Source organism: Conger conger, chromosome 15 (genome assembly GCF_963514075.1).
Source record: "Conger conger chromosome 15, fConCon1.1, whole genome shotgun sequence".
NCBI lineage: Eukaryota > Metazoa > Chordata > Actinopteri > Anguilliformes > Congridae > Conger > Conger conger.
Window position 1 is genome coordinate 27,425,570 of NC_083774.1, and position 17,305 is coordinate 27,442,874.

General features: G+C 44.3%; 1 protein-coding gene across 7 annotated transcripts in view; it reads right to left on the bottom strand.

Annotated features, from left to right (window-relative positions):
* ndrg4 (NDRG family member 4) overlaps positions 1–17,305 on the bottom strand; it is a 40,414-nt gene that overhangs the window by 9,040 nt on the left and 14,069 nt on the right. For 5 of the 7 annotated variants that reach the window (XM_061221142.1, XM_061221141.1, XM_061221143.1 and 2 more), the window contains 6 exons: positions 16,973–17,011; positions 7,930–8,035; positions 1,616–1,736; positions 1,443–1,505; positions 947–1,007; positions 496–582 (listed from right to left, as the gene is read on the bottom strand). In XM_061221142.1, coding sequence (XP_061077126.1) covers positions 496–582; positions 947–1,007; positions 1,443–1,505; positions 1,616–1,736; positions 7,930–8,035; positions 16,973–17,011 — 477 coding nt within the window. Of the gene's footprint in view, positions 1–495; positions 583–946; positions 1,008–1,442; positions 1,506–1,615; positions 1,737–7,929; positions 8,036–10,610; positions 10,950–16,972; positions 17,012–17,305 lie in introns of those variants that run through there. The other 2 variants (XM_061221147.1, XM_061221146.1) reach the window with 1 other exon arrangement.

Sequence of the window (17,305 nt, forward strand, 5' to 3'; positions counted from 1 at the left end):
GCATGGAGCATGGAGCATATACATAGCTTGTCCGTTGTACATAAATCAGTATTTGGTTTATTATTCCAGTATTTAACAAATCAAATTATTCTAATTTAGTAAAATATATTTGATTATTTATATTGTTATTGTTGATGTTCTTGGAGTTGTTATTGGTATCTTAATTTTCTTTTGAGATTACCAGCAGCCATTTTGTTCTGGCATGAGATGGATAGATGGACAAAATGGCCGCCCTGAAGGCTGAAAAATATTTTCACAAATATTTTCACTGTTACAGTATATCAGAATCTATAACCCTCTCTTGTGGGACTACGGAGCTGGTCTACTTTTCCCTTGAAGTGTACAGTAGCATCATAAAAGCAGAGAGGCTCAAGTATTTGGGAATGTTGTTTCTGTCACCTGAAGAGCAGACAGAACGATGAGTGGTGAGGAGTGGTATAATTTGAGCATCATTTGTGTGTGTGTGTGTGTGTGTGTGTGTGAGCGCGCACTTACCTTACTTGCTGCCCAATCAAACCAGCCCTTCCCATTGGGATCGATGTTCAGCAGAACCATACCCTCCACAAGATCAGGGAAAATCAGCTAATGAGGGAGACAGAGCAAAAGCGAGCAAGCGAGCAAGCGTGCGCGAGAGAGAGAGAGAGAGAGAGAGAGAGAGAGAGAGAGACAGACAGACAGACAGACAGAAAAAAAAGAAAAGAAAGGAATAACATTTTATTTTCCTGAAACATTTAGATGGAATGAAAGGTATATATAACACCTGCATGAAGCCTGACAGAGCTGCAACCGGCATCCTACTCTGTTAGACACGACAGAGCTAGAACTTGGTCACACTACATAGGACCTTGTTCCACTGGAGTAGTGCTCCCAGCCTTAGTTACAACCCAGCAGTAAACATGAAAATGACTGAAACAAGGATTTGTATGAATGACAGAATCCCACTTACAGCAAATTTGGCCAGAATGTAGGCACCAGCCCCAACTCCAATTCCCACAATGCTCTTAAATCTGAAAACAACATTGGAATACCAGTATGAATGATTGGAATACCATAGGAATACAGACTAAAACACTAACATTATACACACACCTACAATGTGATTTTATTAAATTTTTTCATTTATTTGAGCATTTGAAATGAACAACAAAATGTGTACAACACATTTATATCTCTCACATCAGAAGTAAAAGTATTGCATAATTATCTTTAGTGATGTTTTATTAAGAGACGAGTTCCAGAATCCTGTGTTATGACAGTACTCCTTTGTACAGCAGGAAGTTTACACAAGCTATTCAGGTTAAGTATACTGCTGAAAAAACACCACCGTAACCCAGTCCAGGATTCTGCCTCACAAACACGAGTTACATGTTAATTTCTGTGACCAGTAGGTGACATTACTCCCACCCTCTATATCTCAACACCTTGTGGACCTCCTCACTTACCCAAAGTGCTGCACCACGCTGGGTAGCATGCCTGCCAGCTGATCCATGGTGGGATATTGGTACCTGTGGATAGAAACCAGCAGCCATTCCAATCAATCCCAGAGCAATAAGGAGGCACACATTACCAGCCATTCCAATCAATCCCAGAACAATAAGCATCGCTGAGGACTTACCCCTGGGGTAACTGAGAGGCCCCAATCTGCTGCCCTGGGGCATCTACATGGCACACCACAAAGTGCTTTGTGATCTCCTGCATGTCCTCATTCTGGAAGAAGGAGTTGAAGCACAGCTTGTCTGTAGACAGAGAGGTGTGGGGAGGGAAGAGAAATAGAGTTAGGAAGTATTCTTAAAAAGCACTAAATAACAATAAACTGCTAGAGGTGAGAATGTTTTTAAAAAATTGACAGGGGTAGATATTTTTCAGTTCATATTTACAATGCATCACAGCTTTGTAAAGGGTTTCTTTGGATAAAAGCTCCTCCTAAATACATGTAAATAAATAAAAGCAAATCATGTGATGGCAGAACTATAATTTTATAATAAAAATTACAAAGAATTATAATTTCATGGTGCATAAAGGAGGTTTGTTTTACAAAGAATGTATGATATATACCCACTGAACATACTGGTAAATCTTTTATGATGGTTTCAAGGAAGAGTTCCAGAGTCCAATATTATGACATTCTTCATTTTCACAACGGGGTTTACAAAAGCCATTCAGGTTTAGTATATTGTTCAGAAAATAGCACCTTTACACCACCCATATCCAGCCCTACAACCACAGTTACAAGGTAAGCCAATATGTCCACTGCTGCTGCTCTGTTATTATTACAGGGAATATGTCATAGCATTACAGAGACACTGTAATCCCATTATTTACACATTGAAATGTTGGAAAAAATTGGGAATAAAAATGTGGAGAATGAACACACATCACTGACAAATATTTCCGCGAAGATAGGGGATTCATTTTGTGAGGCGCTTTGCAGGTCCAGTCGGAACATTCTGGAAAGTTTCCAACAGGAGAGGGACCTCCAAGCGACCGCTGGCACGGGTTCTCGAGGACAGCCGGGGATTAGAGACGGAGTCTCTCCGGGAAAATATGCGTGCCCTTTTCCCGCCGTCAGAGCCGAGAGGTGTCGGATCATCGAGCGGGATCTGCTTATCCGCGCTGGAGCCCTTTCTGACTGGCAGCTCGGGACAGAGCGAGGCGTGTGCAATCCCGTCTCCTCGACCCCTTGCCTCTGGTCTATGCCCTGCTGTCAATCACACGGCCTTCACATCTGACACAGTTTTTAATTCCTCTCTCTCTCTCTCTCGCTCTCCCTCTCCCGCTCTCTCTCTCTCTCTCTCTCTCTCTCGAATGCAAACTGCTTTATTGGCATGCCAAAATGTGCATTGCCAATGCAAGGCAAGGAACATGTGAAATATGTGAAATACTGTATATGTGAAATATAGATATATCTCTCTCCTTCTCTCAGTTCAGCTGAAGATTTCCCTCAGGGCGGGGCTGGGGTAAGACGGATGGATAGGAGTGGGGTGTTGTCCTAGATTCTCTGAAACTACCTGCTCTCCTCCCCTTGCAGATGAAAAATTAATGAAATAATGGATAAAAATAAACATGAGCGTGTGATTGTGTTTGTGTGTGTGTGTGTGTGTGTGTGTGTGTGTGTGTGTGTGTGTGTGAGTGTGTGTGTGCCCAAGGCAGCGTTCTCTCTCTCATGCTCCAGTTGCGATGGCCCATTTCAGTCCAGAGTGAGTCACTCTGTTCAGCCAGTCACACACACAACAGACCAGCTGTTTATATCTCAGACTCGCTGGGGACGAGATCATAAGATCACCCAGAAAAGGAACACAAACACAATACACCTCCCCGCCCCCCATCTCCTCTGCACCACACAAGAATGCAGAGGTGTTTATGGGACAGGTCTGTCTCCTTCTCTCTCTCTCTCTTTCTCTCTCTCTCTCTCTCTTTCTCTCTCTCTCTCTCTGCATCTCACAGGATCAAACTGCCTTTCTCATCAAGGCAGTAGTTTTGTACCCCTGTTATGTATAATAACAATACTAATATTAATAATAATAATAATAATAATAATAATAATAATAACTTTATTTATATAGTACCTTTCAAGCAATATTTAAACACTTATTGGCATAAACGTGAAGGATGTTCCTCTTCCTCTTTAAAAACAAAGCAACGCCAGAACCAAGAAAGATGCAATCCTCTTATACCAAAAACAATCTCCACTCATCCTTTGTTTGTAAAAACAAATCTCTTCCTCTCTCTCCCTCACTCTGCCTTTTTCTCCTTCCCAGCCATTCCGGTTCTCAGTCGCTCTCCCCCTCCCTCCCTGCGGCGAAGGTGATCACTGAGTCAGACGGCATTGCCGTGGCAACGGGCCACGCACACTAATGCAGCTGCAGGTCCGCAGTGCTGCCCCTCCCCTGGCCGGCGAGGCATGATGGGAATGTTTTGATGACCCACATTTCATCCCTCGTTCTTCTCCCCCCCCCCCCCCGTCACCCCAGAGGAGGAGGGAAGGGGGGCAGCGAGAGGAATGGAAGGAGAGAGAGATAGCGAGGGATGGATGAAGGGAGGGAGGGGTTGGCACCCATAAGATGACGCCTGCGGTTTTCGTTCGAGACTCAAGGTCACCGGCGCTCATCGCCTCAGACCAGATGTACCGAGCCCGCTCGCTCAGATGATTGGGAAATATTATCCTCATTTGGGGGAGCCAAATCACCACATTATGAAAGAGAGAGAGAGAGAGAGAGAGAAAGAGAGAGAGAGACAGAAAGAGGATTATGGAAGAGAGAGAGAATGCTAAGAGCATCTCTCAGAACCTTTATCGATGTCGATACATGATTCATGGATACTACAATGAACTAGAGGCAGCCATTTCAGGAATGCTGACATCCTGAAATTACCATGTTGTCATTTTGAGGTCGGCATAATGCATGCGCACAAAAAAGTTATTTTTATTATTTCCTGTAACCACGGTTACGCCGCGGATCGAGATGAGGCCTGGCTTTAGAGCCGCTGTTGTTTTTAAGAGGCACATTTAAGAGCTTACAAACCCTCCCCCCCTCAAAAACAGCCCACGGAGAGCTGATAACACACATCCGCAGGGATTACATCTTCCCGGCCCTGTTTTCCCAGGGAGTAAACCGGATTCCCATCCCCGCTCGAAAAAAAACAAACCTTAAACCCGCCACAGACAAGAAAACACTCGGGTGCCTAAAATGGCGTCCGCCGAATCAAATCTCTCTCTCGGCGCGTCGCACGTTTTCAGGAGGCCCCTGGCAGACACTCTGTCTCTCCTGCCCTACTTTCAGATCGCCGCGGCGGGAAGGCTGCCCATCAATCACCCCAGCCCCGCCCAGCGACGGGAGAACAGGAGGAAAACAGAGACAGATGTGCCGAACATGGCGAGGGCGACTCGTGCGGTTTGGCACGTCGGCTGACGGCTGTCTGAGGCGCAGGTGTGAGAGTACTTCATTCGCGCCCCGGTGTCTAATTAGCACCTCGAGCACAAACTGTGCCACATTCCCGGCTGTACTAGCGGCTACGCCTGAAAATAGCTGCAGACCTGAACACCTGAGTAACACGGGGAGGGTGGGACTGAGAATGCACAGTGAGCCACACATCTGGCGCAGGAGACGTTGTCATAACAAGTGTTTCAGTCTCGCAATGAGACTTTTTTTCTCTCAAGTAGAAAATATGAGCTTGCTTTAAGTTACTGCTTTTGCTGAAATTGTCAAATCATGAACTTTGAGTAAAACTGTCTCACCTTATTGGCAATATTTTTGTCTTTTTTTCTCTGCAATAAATACTATTTTAAGTCCAAAGACTAAAATGTGGTTCCAGAGCAATCTTTCTTAACGATCACAAACTGTAAAACATGGAAATATCATATCAGACTCAGCCGACTTAGACAATGGTGTTCCACAAGGATCAATTCTTGGTCCTTCGCTTTTTCTCACAGTATGGTATTTCCATCAAATTTGTCGACAGTTACAAATATTTACGAATTTGGCTGGGCAAAACTCTGAATTTTAGAGTTTCTTGAAAACTTTCCCATGTCATAAAGACAAATGGTGGTTGCCAGTTTATTTTTGCCTCAGCTTGACTATGGTGATACCGTATATAGATTTGTCAAGTTTTCTGGGAGTTTGACCGTTTGTATGTAACATTTTTTTACATTCTGAAAACGTTGCAGTAAAGTTATATGAATCTTATTGTAAGTTACCTGAACATGTTATTTTTTCGGCAACTTCTGATGAACATGATGAAGTAAAACACTCTTACAACAACGTGTTTCTAGAACATTCCAGGAACGTTTTTTGTACCGTTACAGTGGACCATGTATATACATTAAAAAAAGTTTTTATTCTTGCAAGGCAGTCATAACATAAGATCTTATAAGTGGATGCACTGCATGGTACCTGGTGTCAGAACTGAGGCTGACAAGACAAGCCTGTTCTATCAAGGCCCTTGGTCCTGGAACGAGCTACAGGAAAAACTTGAACTTACTCAAAGTAAGTTTTCCAGAAAAATCTCTTTGTCAGATTTTTAAAGACAGACACAAATCTGTCATCTGCTCTTCTTTTAACCCCTGCATTGTATTATCACTGCCTTGAAATGATAACTTATGTATTTTATGACTATGTTGGATGTTTTAAACTGTATCCTCGACCTAAGACATATTCTGGTACAGGAGACGCTGTACACATGACCTGAGCTACAAACACATTTCTACAAATTTCACACCCAAAACCTGGAGTTGATATGGGATATTGAACAGGATTTCAACCTGCATCTGCACACTATGGTCACGGTATGTACTGGATCCTTGCCGTTCACACACAAGACCTGGGTCTGCAAGTTTACAAAAGTAAACATCACTGCTGAAGAGGGTGGTCATGTTTCCATGTCTTTATACATGGGTGTAGTGAGCTTGCTTTAAGTCTATTTCTTCCTGCTAATACAGATAGTTTGGTAGCCAGCTGGTACAGATACAATGTAGTTTGTCATTATGATGGCTTAACCCAATACAAACAGTATGTTAACTCCTCAATCCATAGCCCAATGACGTGCTGCAAATCTTGTAATTACTTACAGTACTGTACAAAAGTCTTAGGCACCCTATATTTTTTTTAAACAAAAATTTGGTATTTTCCATTTTTTTATTTTATTTCATGCATTAGTATGTCAGGAGGAAAGAGATTTCCAAACATTCATTTTTACAAAAATGTAATGTTAGTGAAACTTTAGCATTTTGTGAAATAAAGTAGCATATTCAGTAAAAGAGCATTTTTCAGATAAAATCTTGATCAAGGCCTCCTGGGATTACCTGGAGAGCAAGACAGCCAAATCTGCAGAAGAACTGTGTCAAGTTCTCCTATATTTTTCTTACACAGCCAACCGGCTGATTTTCTTATAAAACTGCGGGACAGCGTACTTAAACAAATTGATGAGGTTTTAAAGGTGAAGAGTAGTCACAACAAATATTGATTTTATTTAGTTTTTAATGGTTCACTGCTCTTTATAATTATTTAATTATTTAATAATTTAAACTGTTGATTGCATTAGTTTTGAAAGCATCTTTGGGTTTTTTTTTTTTTTTTTTTTTTTTTTTTTACATGTTCAAGACTTTCCAATAGTACTCTTTAAGAAAAAACATGTCAGGGGTGTCTCGGTGGCGCAGCCCGTAGAGCACTGACCGCATGCTCATTGCGAGCCGCGATGTCGGCGGTTTGAATCCGACCGTCCGACATTTGTCGCATGTCTTCCCCTCTCTCTCGCTCCCATTCTTCCTGTCTCTCTATACTATATACTGTCCAATAAAGCTGAAAAAGGCCTAAAAAAATATCTTTAAAAAGAAAAAAACATGTCAATAGACATTTTTAAGTCATTATTTGTAAACAAAAGAAAGAAAGCTGTGAGACCTAAAATCTTAATTTGTTCTCTCAAGTCAAAAATATTAGCTCATTTTACGTTTTAAGCAATTCATGCTTGACAAGTGAAATTTTCTCACCCCATTGGGAAATCTTGAAATGAGTAAAAATGTCTTGCCTCATTGACAATTTTTGTTGTTTTTTTTTGTTGGAAAAAAGTAATTGAAATAAGATTACATATAATAAATCCACATTTAAGACTAAAATACCAATGCATTTTTTGCCTTTTGCAGTGAGATGGAGTCTGTGCTGCATGGAGTACCTGGGTCGCTACTTTCATACCAAAGCCCAGCTGTAAACCCAGGCTGTGACCAGGGCAGTGGACCCAACCAACAGCAAACACAGGTTTATCCTGGGTTATTGCTTCGGTGTGAAAGGGGTATTCGAGGATGAGTTACTATAAAGGACAAACCATCATAGGTGCATACACACACATACACACATACACACACACACACACGCACACACACACATACACACACGCACACACACACACACATATACACACACACAGGAGCAGAATGCTTACGGTTGAGCCCCACGTCGTGGTAGGTGAGGATGGCAGGCTTGTTCCCCTTGGGTGCCCCCCGGATGACCACGTGGAGCATGCCATAGGGGGTGTCGATATCATGTTCCTGCAGAAACAACAGCGAGCACATGAGGACCAACCTCCCCACTCAACACAGACCCCAGACTGAACACTGACCTCCACACTCAACACAGACTGAACACTGACCTCCACACTCAACACAGACCCCAGCCTGAACACCGACCTCCACACTCAACACAGACCCCAGCCTGAACACCGACCTCCACACTCAACACAGACCCCAGCCTGAACACCAACCTCCACACTCAACACAGACCACAGCCTGAACACCGACCTCCACACTCAACACAGACTGAACACTGACCTCCACACTCAACACAGACCCCAGCCTGAACACCGACCTCCACACTCAACACAGACCCCAGCCTGAACACCGACCTCCACACTCAACACAGACCCCAGCCTGAACACCAACCTCCACACTCAACACAGACCGCAGCCTGAACACCGACCTCCACACTCAACACAGACCCCAGCCTGAACACCGACCTCCACATTCAACACAGACCCCAGCCTGAACACCAACCGCCACAATCAACACAAACTCCAGCCTGAACACCAATATCCACACTCAACACAGACCACAGCCTGAACACCAACGTCCACACTCAACACAAACCCCAGCCTGAACACCAATATCCACATTTAATACAGACCCCAGCCTGAACACCAATATCCACATTTAATACAGACCCCAGCCTGAACACCAACCTCCACACTCAACACAGACCCCAGACTGAACACCAACATCCACACACAACACAGACTAAAAACTTTGATGATGCTTTGAACATTTTTTTGACATCCTGTAAATATTGTGTTATTTATTGATTAACTTTGAGGACTGGCACATATCCAATTCATGCAATTTATTATTACTTGATTATATGTTATCTTTTTTTCTTTCCCTTTGTTAATCTCATGTCTGTTGACTGTACATTACAGTTATGTTATGTGTTACTCCTATAGTTTTAAACCGGTCAGCACAGCAAATTCCCTTCTAGGGACAATAAATGTACTGAATTTAATTTAAAAAAACTGAACCAGAGCACTCAAAAGAGGCCAAAATCTGCACTACAAGTGTTTTAGTCTTGTAATGAGGCTTAAAATCACTTTTTTCTCTGAAGTAGAAAATATGAGCTTGTTTTAATTACTGAAGACTTGACACATTTTCTTATCCCATTGGAAAATGTTGAAATGAGTCATTGGCAATACTGTTGTCTTATTCAGCAAAATGTAATAGACATAAGATTTTAATATAAGATAAAATCCAAATATTTTTTGGCTTTTGCAGTGTGAACACGGACCTGCATATTGAACAGCAAAATCTGAAAATAGACTTACATATGGAATACACTATACCTCTCTATTGCTCCCTGAAGCAAAACATAAAAACATTTTTTTAAATAAAAATATACAAAAGCCTTGCACACTGAACACAGACAGATAATTAAAAACTGGCATGTGGACAAAGCATCACATGCTCAACATCTTCACATTTAACAGGAACATTTCCGACACTGAGCTAAGACACAGAAAACATCCGAACGCAGAGAGAAAGCCAATGAGGGAGTGACCTTCAATGATTAACCTCCCTTTCTCCATCTCCCCCTCTTTCACTCCCTTTCTCATTTATATCCTCCTTTTCTCTCCCCATCTTTCTTTCAAGGTCATATATTTTTCAAATCTGTTCAAACCCTGCTGGTGCCTCCAGTTCTCTCCTCTCTATAGCATGAATATGTGTGGGCGTTTGTGTATGTTTGAGTGTGCGTGCGTGCATGTGCGCGTGTGTGCATGTGCGGGGATAAGCATTAGCCCCATCTAGACGATGGTGAATGTCAGGGGGGACAGACAGACAGACAGACAGACAGACGGACAGACAGGCGCGGAACGACGCCCGCCATTCGGCGCATTCTCCGACGGGCTGCATTCCGTCGGCGGGCGGGCACGTAAACATGACGGCGCATGTGCGCGTGTGCTGCATGCATGAAGAGGGTGTCGTCAGTGTGTCAGTGTGTCAGCGCACGCATGCGGCTGTGGTGCAGTGTAGAGGCACACCAACTCAGTCCCTTTGTTTAGCCCGTATCCGTTACAGCCACCGGTAAAAATAAAATCCTGCAAAATGTCCTTGACAACATTCCATAGCAACCATTAGCGCTTGATATATTTAGCTCAGGAAGAACACATCCACTCAAACATACAGCACTCGCCCCCCCCCCATCGTACAGTGGAATATGAAAATAAGGTCAGAGATAAGGGAGTCAGGGGGCTGATAACACACAGACCAAATAGGGATATCTGGCATGTTCTGATAAGCTAAACAAAAGACCCTGCAAATACTAACACACACACACACACGCACAAAAAACATAACGATACAAAAATGCACACACAAAATGAAAACACACACGCACAGTTAAATACGCATGAACACGCATACACATAAAAAACACGCATACACAAATGCACACACACGCACGCATGCATGCACGCACGCACACGGACACACTCAAGCACACATAAACATACAACACACACACATGCGCACACACACACAAACACACACACACCCACACACGCCCACAGCCCTGCAGACTCACCCCGTCCCAGCACTCAGGCATGGCTGCTGACTGTGTGTGAGCGCGACGGAGGAGAGGAGGAAGAGCAGAGGAGGACAGACAGAAGGACAGACGGACGGAGGGAGCCGCTCCTCTCTGGGATCAGACTAGGTGTAGGCTGCCGCAGCCGGCTGGGTGATGATGTCGTCTCTTTGTCTCGCCCTGCCTCGCTCTGCCGCTCAGATCTGCAGTGCTGCTGCTCCTCCCCTCCCCCGATGCTTTATGTACCCCACCTCGGGGGTCTGCCGCGCTCTCATTGGCTCCCGGGGCAGAGTGCCTGCTTCCCATTGGCTAGTGGCTCCCTCGCATTCCTCCACTGTTCTCCTCTCTCTCTCCTCAGCACCATCTCAGAGTACTAACCAAACAGGGGCTATAGGGACAGCCATACGCACGTACACACACGTACACACACGCAGAAACACACAGACACATATGTAGACACGCACACACACACGTGTACACACACGCAGAAACACAGAAACACACAGACACATACGTACACGCAAACACACATGCGCGCACACACACACACAGACACAGACACAGATACATATACACAGACAAACTGGCTCCCATACATATATACTCTGCACACAAACACACATGCGCGCATACATACACACATGTACACACACACACACACAGGTGCACACACGTACATATACACACACAGATACACATACATCCCATACATACAAACTCTGCACACAAACACATGGATCTCTGTTTAAAAAATGCCATGGAGTTGGAAAAACCCAAACAGGCTCAGAGTGAAGGGCAGAGGGACACACACCCACAGAGGCAGTGCGTCTGCACAGTTTGCACAGCGTCTGCACGGTTCTGCGTGGTTCTGTGCGGTTCTGCGCGGTTCTGCACAGTTCACACTCTTCCCCACAGCAGCCCGCTGCAGTCCGCTGACCTCGCTGCCCTGCCTCTGCGTTCATGAAAGCCCGCAGAAGCTTCATTCACAGAAATCCCTCTCTCTATTACTCCCTCTCCCTCCCTCCCCTCCCCTCTCTCTCCGTCTCTGCCCCCCGATCCTGTTCAAAGAGATGTTAACACCCCGTGTGCTGACACAGCGGCTCTCCCTCTCTCTCCCACTCTCGGTCTTACGCTCCGCATAACGGAGATTAACCCACTCCCTGCTGACTCGACACCGCCCGTCTCCGCAAAAAAAACAAGCTTCCTCCCTCCATCCTGTCTGTACTTCCTCTCTCTCCCCCACCCCCCTCTCATGATAGAGCGTGTTCTGTCACCCAACTGGAGTGTCACACTTAGAATACCCTTTAGAGATTATTAACAGTTCGAATAAATTAGTGAAAGGTGTGAACATTTTTGGTTACATTTGCCAGACCAGTGATGTGAAATCTTTTCTCCAGGGTGACAGGGAATGAGCCACCATTTTAAATCCTTTTCTTAACTGTTTTCTTTGCAATGCATGGTTTCTGGTTCCTGGACTGTGTATTTTCATTGATGGACTCTTGAAATCTTATTTGATTTTCTGGATTCTTATTTTGCATGTTTTTGTAATTTTGCTTGCAGTACATCTGCATGGTGACCAAATAATGTTTTTGGCAAAACAAAACTTGTTCTCATTAGGTTCAATAAGGAGATTGCTTTCAGTTGGGAGATTCTCTGCCAATGTGCAATTATGTTTTAGGGCCTGACAGCTACCGAATTTACTTGGTGTTTTAGTTTCCTTCACCCAATATAACAAATGAGAAACTTTTGTGATTCATTGCTGATAATGTGTGGTAGTAAATTCCTAAGTATAGAGGGCAGTTGAAAAAGGGGACTGTTTCTCTCGCGATTTCCCTCCATTTCAATTTCAATAAAAAAAAAAAATCAATTGAAAAGGTACCTCATTACTTCTTGGCATGATATAATATCTGGTTTTATTTTGTTGTTTGCTACAGTACCTGTTCACTGACACAAAGTTGCGTAATGGTGCTGGCTCACAACCCCCGGCATTGAGTCTGTCGGCACCTGGATGATGTCAACACCACTCCACAAGAGAGCCAATGAAATCGCACTCAGCCAAGGGAAGGCAGAAACGCACCTCACCAGATAAACTGCTCCTTCATTCATTTCTGTGAGTGCAATTAATTTTATAAGCACCGTTTTTATTCTGAAACCTGGCACAGGAAAATCCACCCAAATTTAATCAACTGTAATCAAATTTACTTTCCTTGGACTGGCTGGTATTTCATGATGCTCTCTGTCTCTTTCTTTCTCACAAATTCAAACATGCTTTATTGACATGACGAGATCCATCTTATGTTGCCAAAGCACAGAAAAGAACATATTCTGTAAAGAACATGCACATAAACTAATCCCGGCATACACTGTACAGACAAACACTCACCGAGCACTTTATTAGGAACACCTTTTTAATGAGAGAGGTCAGAGGAGAATGGCCAGACTGGTCAAAGCTGACAGGAAGGTGACCATAATGCAAATAACCATGACAACTTGGACAGTGGTTGTAAAGTCCAACTCTGAACACACAACGCATCATAACCCTAAGTGGATAGGCTACAGCACTAAAGTCACCTAATAAAGTGCTCGGTGAGTGTATAGGCTTACGAAAATATGCACACTTATCTCTCCCTTTCCCTTTCCCTTTTTCTTTCTCTCTCACTCTCTCTCCCTCTCTCTCGACAGCAGAACTGACCTCTGTGTGGTGGATCCCACCCCGCACTGCTAATAAAATGTCAGAAGACCTGCAGGGGTCCTGCACAGACTCCCCTCCACCGGCTGCTCTCTGTCCCTAGCCTTTGAGGGGGCTGAACCCTGCCCCCCCAACCCTGCATTATAAATAATATACAGTGTTTTCCAGAATAATTACGGGGCCCCCTGGTGGTCGAGGGGCACTAAGCGGGGGTCAGGCCAGCTCTGACTCTGTTACTTTGACAAGTGCTCAAAAATAGACTCAAAATAGACACAAGCAGGAGCTTTTGTGACTGGAACCTGTTAGAGTACGTTGGGCCAAGCAAATGCAGCTTTGTGGAAACCAAGAAGTCACAAAATGACCAGTACTGATGTGCATCCAAGACAGCAAAGGTTTGTGGCAAACTATGTTTGCAGCAACAGTTACTGTCGAACGATTTTAAATGAACATTCCATTTAGTTTGCCACCAACGTCTTTTTAATATATTGGATGTGACTTGGGTCAGGTTAGCAATGCCAGGTTAAAACAAATTTTAAGGTAAGAACATATATTACATTGATTAAAGTGTATTATCACAGGCAAATAATTGTCAACTTTTGTTCTCCCATTTTTGTTCGCTGCTCACTACCTTTTCAAACTGTTAGCTGACTTTATCAAACGCTTGTGGCGAACAGAAATAAAATATTGAATATGTTTGCGAACATTAGCATGGACTCCGGAACTGTAGTACCCCCAAGGAAACCCATGCAGACATGAGGAGAACACGCAAACGCCACACAGAAAGGCCTTCAGTTGGGATTCAAACTCGACACCTTCCTGCTGTGAAACAAAAGTGCTACACACTGCACCACTGTGCCACCCTCCTTTCATACACGCATATATGCGTCTATATGTGTGTGCGTGTGCGTGCATGTATGTGTCGTTCCGTGGATGAGTGTGTGAATGAGTGAGTACGAGAGTCTGTTCAGCGAGACCACATGTCAGTTCACAAAGTTCACTACTTTATTCTTTCCTGTTAATTAACACCTAAGTTTGACTTCTCGTCTCTTCCAGCCCTCCCCAGCGCGTCTTCACACGTTCCTCCTTTAAGACGCTCCGCTCTCCCGCCGGCTGCAGCACGTTCACACCACAACATGCGCCCGAGTGTAGCAGAGCCCTTACCGCATCACTTTATACTAATGTGCGTGTGTGTGTGTGTGCATGTGTATGTGTGAGTGTGTGTGTATGTACATGTCTATGTGTGTGTGCATGTGTATGTGTGTGTGTGTGCGTGTGTGTGCAAAAGTGTGTGTGTGTGTGCATGTGTATGTGTGAGTGTGTGTGTGTGCGTGTGTGTGCGTGCACATGTCTGTGTGAGTGTGTGTGTGTGCACATGTCTGTGTGAGTGTGTGTGTGTGTGTGTGTGTACATGTCTGTGTGTGTGTGTGCATGTGTATGTGTGTGTGTGTGTGTGTGTGTGTGTGTGTGTATGTACATGTCTATGTGTGTGTGTGTGCATGTGTATGTATGTGTGTGTGTGTGTGTGTGCGAAAGTGTGTATGTATGTGTGTGTGTGTGTGTGTGCGAAAATGTGTGAGTGTGTGTGCATGTGTATGTGTGTGTGAAAGTGTGTGTGTGTGTGTATGTACATGTCTATGTGTGTGTGCATGTGTATGTGTGTGTGTGTGTGTGTATGTACATGCCTTTGTGTGTGTGCATGTGTATGTGTGTGTGCAAAAGTGTGTGTGTGTGTGCATATGTATGTGTGTGTGTGTGTATGCGTGTGTGTGTGCGAAAGTGTGTGTGTGTGTATGTGCATGTGCATGTGTACTTGTGTGTGAATGTGTGTGTACGTGTGTGAGTGTGTGTGCATGTGTATGTGTGTGTGAAAATGTGTGTGTGTGTGTGTGTGTATGTACATGTCTATGTGTGTGTGCATGTCTATGTACATGCCTATGTGTGTGTGCATGTGTATGTGTGTGTGTGTGTGCAAAAGTGTGTGTGTGTGTGCGTGTATGCGTGTGTGTGTGTGCGAAAGTGTGTGTGTGTGTATGTGCATGTGCATGTGTACTTGTGTGTGAATGTGTGTGTACGTGTGTGAGTGTGTGTGCATGTGTATGTGTGTGTGAAAATGTGTGTGTGTGTGTGTATGTACATGTCTATGTGTGTGTGCATGTCTATGTACATGCCTATGTGTGTGTGCATGTGTATGTGTGTGTGCAAAAGTGTGTGTGTGTGTGCGTGTATGCGTGTGTGTGTGTGCGAAAGTGTGTGTGTGTATGTGCATGTGCATGTGTACTTGTGTGTGAGTGTGTGTGTACGTGTGTGAGTGTGTTTGCATGTGTATGTGTGTGTGCGTGCGTGTGTGTGTGTGTGTGTGTGTGTGTGTGTGTGTGAGAGAGCGAGACTTGTTAGTTCTCTCATTTCATGAATAAAATGTTGCTAAAAATATTTCTAAGATTAATGATATGTGTTATAATTGTTGAATTTTAGCTCATTTTAAGCATATAACGTATAAATGAAAATGCTTTGTATGACTTGGCTCAGCTAACCAAGCTGCACTGGCTAATTCATAGCCAGAGGCTAGTAACGTCTGTCACAATGAGTGAGCAGAGCCATATAAATGTTTTTAGTTCTCGTTTAACCAATACTAAGGCTAAAATCATTTTGAAATCTGAAAGGTTTGTAGAATAGGCTAGGCTAAATTGTAGCCAGTAGCCTACTAGCTTGTGTTTTAATGGGGCACCAAGGCAAGCAGAGTTGTCTTTTGCAGGAAACGCTGGCTAGATGCTGGCGAGCTATTTTAAATGATTGAAACGGCTTGGCTTTATTGTTGCATTGAGTTAGCCACATCTACCCTTGTTTCAATAAGTGCCAGGTTGTCTTCTATGGGTATGGAAAACAATCGTTAATATAGCTAAATGCATTAGCGAGCTAGAGAACAGTGGATGAAAGGGTAGGCTAGAATTTTAAGTCTGCTACAATATTTATACAATTGGAGTAAAACTATACTCCAAACCATATTACAGCTGCCTAACAAAGAAATACACCAGGGAGGGGATCAGGAAAGGATGTTTTGTAGTGGTAGCGTAGCCCATGCAAACGTCACAAGCACGCACTGCATCTCAAATTCACAACACCATGCTCTGTCCTTGTGGCCTTGAAAGTGCAGTCTCCAAGTAAACTTGAGAAGAATGTACTTCACAAGAAAACTTTGCACTCTTTGTATTGAAAAACACCCTATGTGTGTGCGTATGTGTATGCGGGTGTACGTGTGCCAACGTCTACCCATATTTTAGTGTCAGGTTGTGTTCCCATGCCAGTATAAGAACTATTCCTCATGGACAACTGACCCCCAGTCTCAGCACGCACACTGAACTGAGATCAGTATGAGGGAGAACAGACAGCCACTCCACACTGCCACCTCCGGCTGTGATCACTCTGTCAGCCACCAGAGGGCGGTCTCTAACAGCAAACCCGCCTCACGGCTGCAGAAGCAGACTGATTCACAATGTTTCTCACATCCGCAGAAGCGAGCGCATTGTCGTCACACTGACCGTTCCTCTTCTTCACCAACGACACAGTAGTCCTCAGACAGACAAAGGCATGGACACAGAGACAGACAGACAGACAGACAGACTGACAGACGGATGGACTGACGGACGGACGGACAGACAGCGAAGAGATTCAGTACCTTCCAGTCTCCCGGAGAGACAAAGGTGTCGCAGTTTTCCTGCGGAGAGAAAAGACACGCACTCCGTTACACGCTAGAACCTGATTCGGCGCCGCAGGGCTCTGGAGCGAGACAGCTGCCGCAGCAGCCAATCGGGTGAGGGCGCTTTGGAGGCGGAGTTACACAATTTACTGAAATCCGTGGGGGAACGTGCTCTGCGGCTTGCAGCTCGTGCCGTTCTGCACATGCTTGTGCAAAAGGCGGCCAAGTACCTCGCTCCAGCATTCAAAACGCAAAAACAGGTACGGTGTCACAGTTCAGGGAAAACAATCAAATGCCAAGGTTAGAATGGTT